The sequence below is a fragment of the Cyanistes caeruleus genome, chromosome 3 (genome assembly GCF_971803275.1).
Source record: "Cyanistes caeruleus chromosome 3, bCyaCae1.hap1.1, whole genome shotgun sequence".
Classification (NCBI taxonomy): domain Eukaryota; kingdom Metazoa; phylum Chordata; class Aves; order Passeriformes; family Paridae; genus Cyanistes; species Cyanistes caeruleus.
Window position 1 is genome coordinate 116,942,249 of NC_141703.1, and position 6,566 is coordinate 116,948,814.

Here is a 6,566-nt window from a genome sequence, read left to right on the forward strand (position 1 = left end):
TTCCCCAGAGCAATAAATGCTTTATCATCCCATGCAAAAGACCTCCCTCTTGTCCTTGTCTCCTCAGAGCGCAGACTGACAGCCAAAAAGCCATTGAGCAAGTGCTCTAGTTGCACCTCGGGCCATCCTGCTCCTGGGGTGTGACCCACTCCTGTTGCAGGCCAAAGTGATAGAGCCAGATAAGCTCCAGCCCAATGCGATATTCTCCTTTGTTTTCATTCTTCACAGTGACTTCACGGTCAGTGTAATCTGAGTTGTGCAAACAGGTTTTGAATAAAATATTGTGTCTACGCCTCACTGCCTTAAACAATAGCATTTCTTCATATGGCTGAAGAGAAAGACTTTTTAAAAAAGTCCCAGTGGACACCTAAAACTCTTTATAAAGTTAATGTGATTGTAAACAAATGTAATGCTAGGGAAAATGCAGCCATGACCACGTGTGTTAGTCTTGAAGGAATTCTAACAACAGCCACTCTCTGTGCTTTTGTCAAACCTCTTTCTGCCATGTTTAATTGAGAGTTGATGTCTTCATGCTTGCTAACCTGTTGGCAGCGAGTTTCTTGTGCTGTGCATAGGATGTGGAGCATTCTAGGTGTTGCTTTGCAAGCCCCTGGGTGAAGAGAGCACTTATAGTAGTGATAGTAAAAGATTTCCACAGAAAATTTGGGGAGTTAGAAAGAAAGTTAGGCTTGGCAAGCCCTGGGAAAAGAAGGCCCTGGGAAATGTTAGGCCTCATGCTTGCTAAGATCATGTGAAACTGCACCTGTGTAGTCAAGATATGATAAATAATATAACGGTTGCTTAAAGAATCATGAGAAACTATGGTAAGGGTTTGAGGGGAATCATGAGAAATCCATGCTTGGATGGAATCAATGTATAAAATATAACATTGTAAGTTTAATAATAATGAAAATGTAAATTATATAGCGAGAGAGTATAAAATAGGTTCAGCTCGAAACCAAGTCCGGTCAGATTTGGGTATGTGTCCCCCTGATACCCAGAGCTCTTTAATAAAGAACCTTCATATGATCATTCCATGATTATGTGTTCCTGAATGGTAGCTGCCATGGTGGGGTCGATGGCATGGGTGTCACGACTACCCTGTAGAAGCTGTCCTGAAAAGGACAGCCCAAGAGCACAGGCACGTCCCTTGCCCGGCGAGTGATCTCAGCTCAGCGGCAGCTTGCAGGCGACACAGAGAGAGAGATTAGAGCTCTGTATGGCATTCCACTGAGAAATAGCCTTTATTATAACACAGTCCTCAGTGAAGGGAGCCAGTGACAGCAGCTCTCTTCAACTGGGGAAATACCACAGTATATATAGGGAAGGAGAGGGGCGGGGGAAACTTGGATACAAGTAGCAGGGTGGAAAGGCAGGGGAGAACACCAATGGGGTGCAACAGTTTAACATAAAACAGGAAAGGGTGTCGGGGAGATACATTTCTCTCACTATGAGGGGAAGTGCCTGGCCTAGTATGAAGCTCTCCAGGGGAGTGTCAGCACTCATCTGCTTGCCGACTCCTTGGCCCCCACAGCTCCCTTCTTTATTTAATAAAAATGCATCTTCCAGTGACCTCGCTAACAACCTTTTACAACAACTAAACATACAAAGTAAAATAATGATGATTAAGAAAATCTAGAAAATGTTCTTTAAAAGGGAGGAAGCCCACCCTCTGAGTCCCCAACTTCCAAAAAGGTCCTCAAACCATTGGGGCTCTTTTTCTCTTTTTCTTTTTCTTGAGTTCCTGGACCATGTTGCTGATCTTCTGGATGCATGTGTGGATGCTCTCGCCATGGTTGGACAGGTTAAAGGAGTACAACCTGTCAAATTCCTTCTCCTGGGGCTGTGCTACCAGCCAGGCATCCACAACTGATGTTTCCAGAAGCATCGAGAGGGTCAGGAACTCAAAGATGGTTCTGCCTCCCATGGTCTATAACGGAGCATAAAAAGTTTAACTTCTGGTTTTGGAGCAGGGGCTCCACCTTTTTTCTTTTAAAACGAAAAAAGAACAGGTATGGGTTGAGGTAGTGGTTTGCTGGTGGGGTCATTCTGTGCAGAGGGGGCGCATGACCTGTCACCAGCAGCAGCAGCATTAAAGGTGCATTGCAATTGTATAAAAGGGTAGGTTTTTGAGGGGAAAGGAGCATAGGGAACAGGAAGGGAAAGGGGAGGGAGTTTCAGGAGCTCTACTTATCCGGCATGGTCTCGGCTGTGATGCGGTGTCTCATTTGAGATTTGGTAACGATTGGAGTGGTTCTCTGCGTCAACTTCTTTTGGCGATGTCTCCGTCTCCAGGCAGCGGTGGCTTGTTGTTTTTGAGAAGCTGTGTGGGTCTCAGGAGACGTTAAGATGTCTGTGTCCAGTGCAGGGTTTGCAGGGACTAGGTATGGTTTTATTTTTTTCCCTGGGAGCCACCTAGGACCAGATGGTGTTAACACACAAGCATACCCTCTCCCCCAGCTAATCATTGGGAAAGGTCCTGATGTCTGTTGTGACTCAGGATCCTTGATCAGCATTGGTGACCTCTCTGTGAGTTTGGCATGGGTCAAATTAGAGAAGTGCCGTACTTCTACAGGGGTATGTAGAACTACAGGGGGGTCGGGCTCTGTAGGTGAACAATTTAGAAAATTCATAACATGCAGAGCCTTACAGAGCCTCTCAATGGGAAGAATGATCTTTGTTCCTCCCCACTGCTGATCAAGGACTCTTTTAAGGTTCTGATGTGTCCTTTCCTCTATTGATTGCCCTGTGGGAGAGTGAGGTATGCCTGTGGCATGCTTCACCCCGCACTGGCTGAAGAAATCTCTCAGTCTATGGGAGGTGTAAGCGGGCCCATGATCTGTTTTTATTTGTTCTGGGACTCCCAGGGTAGCAAACACAAGGAGAAAATGTTGGCTGGTATGTTTGGCATTTTCTCCTGTGTGGGCTGAAGCAAACACTGCACCTGTGACCTAAGTCCCCATGGAGGCGGGATGGTAGTTTTTGCAGGAGGGATGGAGTGGTGCGGCATTTGATTTGATGTCAGTGCACGGGGCTGTCCCATGCTCTGATTGAAGTTTCCTTAATGCCAGTTTGGTCTGGGTAACCATTGGTGGTTGGGTGGCTATAAAAAATGTCTCTCGGGGCAATCCTTAAAAAAGTGTCCAGGCTTGCCGCAGTTAAAACAGTGGCTTGAGCTTGAGTCCTTTATCATTTCAGCTGCATAGGCACTGGATATCCTTTCTGCCAGCCCTTTAGAACCCGCAAGGGCTACTGTGTTTTCGGTAGAAGTGGAGACATGCTTGGCGCAGGCTTCAACCATTTGGTCTATGGTTGGTTCAGGGTCAAGTGGGAGGGCCTGTAAAACTGCTTTACATTCCATGTTGGCATTGGCCATTGCTATTTTTACCAAAAATTCTTTTTGTGCCTTTGGGCACTCTATTTGCTTTTCAATGGCAATTTCAGCTTGTCTATATATTTAATGAAATACTCACTTGTCCCTTGCTTAATGTTAGTGAAGCACTGCGTTGGCACCTTGTTACCTGGGGTGACAAGAAGAGATGTCAGAGATTGCAGCATTGGCAATATCATGGAGAGTGTTATGAATACACGAATACACTAGAAAGAGAGATATATAAGGAAAGGTTTTATTAATTATAGCAAGCCAGCAATAAGCAAAGTCGGCGCCGGGCGGCAGGGAGGAGGAGGAGAAACCTCTTCCCACGGAGCTGCCGCGCTTCCCGCTTCCATGTTTGTCCTTTTATTCGTTTCGGCCTCCTGATGATGTGGCTTTCCTCCGGCGTTTTTACGCATGCGTCTCTGGTCATTAGATGATCTTTCTCTGCCCTCTTGTGGTCGTAGAAGGGAGGCTCCAAGTCTTCCTCACTCCTACTCTACTGACCTTTTCTCACTGTTTCTGTCTCAAGGTTTATCTTGTCCTAGTGTTCCAGGAATTTCTGCTAGTCTGTTATTAATTATGCCAGCTTCAGCAAGTTAGTGGCCTTCAGCCCCTTCTCAACTTTATATCTAAAGTACAATTTCGCAAAGCATTCTATCATATCTTTTTATTTAGGCGAACAAAAGAGTTTCTATCTATCACAACCCCCCCTTTTTCTATTTCTTACTTTTGTTCGCTGAATCTTTGTAGTTCTTTTTTACTTAATTCTAAATAATCTTCTGTTTCTTCTCCCTTTAAGGCCTCATATTTAGCATGTATTAACATAAGGTGTGCTGCTTCTAATCTGTTTTTTACAATATTAATAATTTTATTAAGAATGCAAGGGCCTAAAGTAAGTACTAAAATTAGTAAAATTGAGGGCCCCATTATGGTGGATAATAAAGTACTTAACCAGGGGGAGTAATTAAACCAAGATTCATACCAATTCTGTTGCATTTCTTGTTCTTCTTTTCTCTTTTTCAGTCCTTCCTGTAATTTGGCCATGGTTTCTCTTACTATTCCACTTTTATTTACATGTACACAACGTTCTTCCTTAAGGGCAGCACAAAGGCCTCCTTGTCGTAAAAATAATAGATTTAATCCCCTTCTATTTTGTAAGGCCACTTCAGCCAGTGGGTCTAGGGAGTCTGTGAGATCCTTTATAGATTTATCAATTCTTCTTAAATCCTCATCTACTGAAATTCTAAGCTCTCTGAGTCCCTGGTGCCGATTTACTAAAGATGCTACACCTGTTCCTAATCCAGCCCCTCCTATGCCTAGCAATACAGCTACTGTTAGTGCTGTGAGGGGTTCTCGCTTCACTAAATGATGTTCTGGGTTTTGATATTGTGTATACACATATTCTTCAGAATGATAAATAATTCTGGGAACTATTATGACCTGTATGCAGAATTCATAAGTTTCATTAAAGGCTGTTATAGAAACACATGGGGTTACTCCTAAAGTGTTACAAACCCATTTAGTATTAGGTGCTGGAATCAGCCACTGAGCTGGCTTGCGAGGGTCATTAATCAGTATTTTTGTTTGGCATAAGTAATTCTTATCTAGGGGCACATTTCCCACACATTTCCCTTTTCCAGTGACTCGAGATAATGTTATTCCTGGAGTATTTTCCCTTCCTGATTGCCATAAGCAAGCAGCAGGATTGGTACCATTCACTCTTTTTGGTTCTGCTATGGAGCCTATGGCCTCATAAAAGGATGGATTAATGTTATAACATAACCAACATTCTCTAGTTAAATTTGGATGTGTATCATTTAATACTTTAAAGGTAGCTTGCAGAATTTTCCAAAGAGCTTTGTTTCCATATTCTTGGGGTGTCTCTACTGTGGTTAATACTTGGGTGTTATTTTCTAATTTTTCTGAATGGTTATTGTGATCCCTTACTTTAGGGTCTTCTACTCCCCACACCACTGGATTTGGTCCAACAGATCCCGAGTCATGGGGAACTACCTCTTTCTTTATGAGTATATGCACCCCCCGATCCCTTCCGGGTTCCCATACTCTGAGACCCCAGGTTCTTCCCAATAACCACCCAGGATCTTGGGATTGTGTAATATTTATATAGTGAAATTTGCAAGTTCCAATATATGTTATCTCCCCTGAGGGGCCTATCCAGGGCTTTACACATCCGTGTGGACCCCGTTCAACCTTTAGATACTTATCTGGGTTTTGTACTTTCCATCCCATGGAAATTGTCTCACAGCCCCAATATCTACAGTAAAATTCTCCGGGATAATTACAATACCCTCTGCCTGGATTAGAAGCTGGGCACATGTATAGTACCTTATGCCCAGGTGGGAAATAATTAATACCCTTCCACTTAATGAGAGAGTCTAGTGTAACTTGAAAGCTAGGGGCTCCAGAGGTAATTTGTGATAGAATAATAACCTGGTCCTCCCATCGGGTTAAGGACCAATTAAAGGGTTCATGAGTCTTACTTGTACAAATGTTAAATGTGCTAATTAAAATTATAAATATTACTGACCTTTTTAATGAGCATTGGCTTCCCTTGCTATAATAGAGGCTTTTCTTTTGTAAAATACCAATTTGGGCTTCCCATAAATTATTTTGCTGGGTTGTCTCATTCCCATTCTTGTGGCATTTCCAGGACCATGACCTTTTGGTCCCATGTATTTTGGAGTGTTTCCCTCCACAGTTTATTACTCCTCTGCCTCTCCCGTCGTCGACCCAGTTGCCTCGGGCCACGGGGTGTACCATCGTCTCGGCAGCAAGAGTATTCTTCAGGAGGGAGATTACTCCTTTTTTTATTCTTTCTTTGTATATATTTTTCCCAACTTCTATGTTTTACTAAAGGGGTATCACACCTCAATTCCTGGAGCCACCGTCTGCACGACCCAGCTACTATATTTATTACAAAAGGTGCAGGTTCGTTTGGATGGTAACAATAATACAAGGAATTGACTCCTTTTGAGTAAATGGCCCACCACTTTTCTGATCCTTTCTCAAATTCCCCTGCCTGTGTTTTGGTTCTTAAGGCCCAATCGGTGAGTCTCCTCTGGGCAATGTAGCAAAATCTACACACCCCTCTCGGTGGGTAGCCTCTATGACAGTGGGTCCACCAATGTTCTTCACATACTATACTTTTAAAACAAACAAAAGGGTAACA

The 6,566-nt window shown here is 43.5% G+C and overlaps 1 protein-coding gene across 1 annotated transcript; it reads right to left on the minus strand.

Annotated features, from left to right (window-relative positions):
- Nucleotides 1-3,517: 3,517 nt before the first annotated feature.
- Nucleotides 3,518-6,157, minus strand: LOC147654497 (endogenous murine leukemia virus Env polyprotein from Emv-2 locus-like). The gene is made up of 3 exons (XM_086883809.1): nt 5,983-6,157; nt 4,359-5,478; nt 3,518-3,521 (listed from the first exon to the last, which is right to left on the minus strand). Exons 1-3 carry the CDS (start codon nt 6,155-6,157, stop codon nt 3,518-3,520), a joined length of 1,299 nt encoding a protein of 432 aa, XP_086739935.1.
- Between the last annotated feature and the right edge of the window lie 409 nt (nt 6,158-6,566).

Coding starts and splice junctions, on each gene's coding strand:
- LOC147654497 (XM_086883809.1), bottom strand. CDS start 6,157: ATGGTACACCCCGTGGCCCGAGGCAACTGGGTCGACGACGGGAGAGGC. Junction 5,479..5,982: donor TTTATGGGAAGCCCAAATTG/GTATTTTACAAA, acceptor CACAATCCCAAG/ATCCTGGGTGGTTATTGGGA.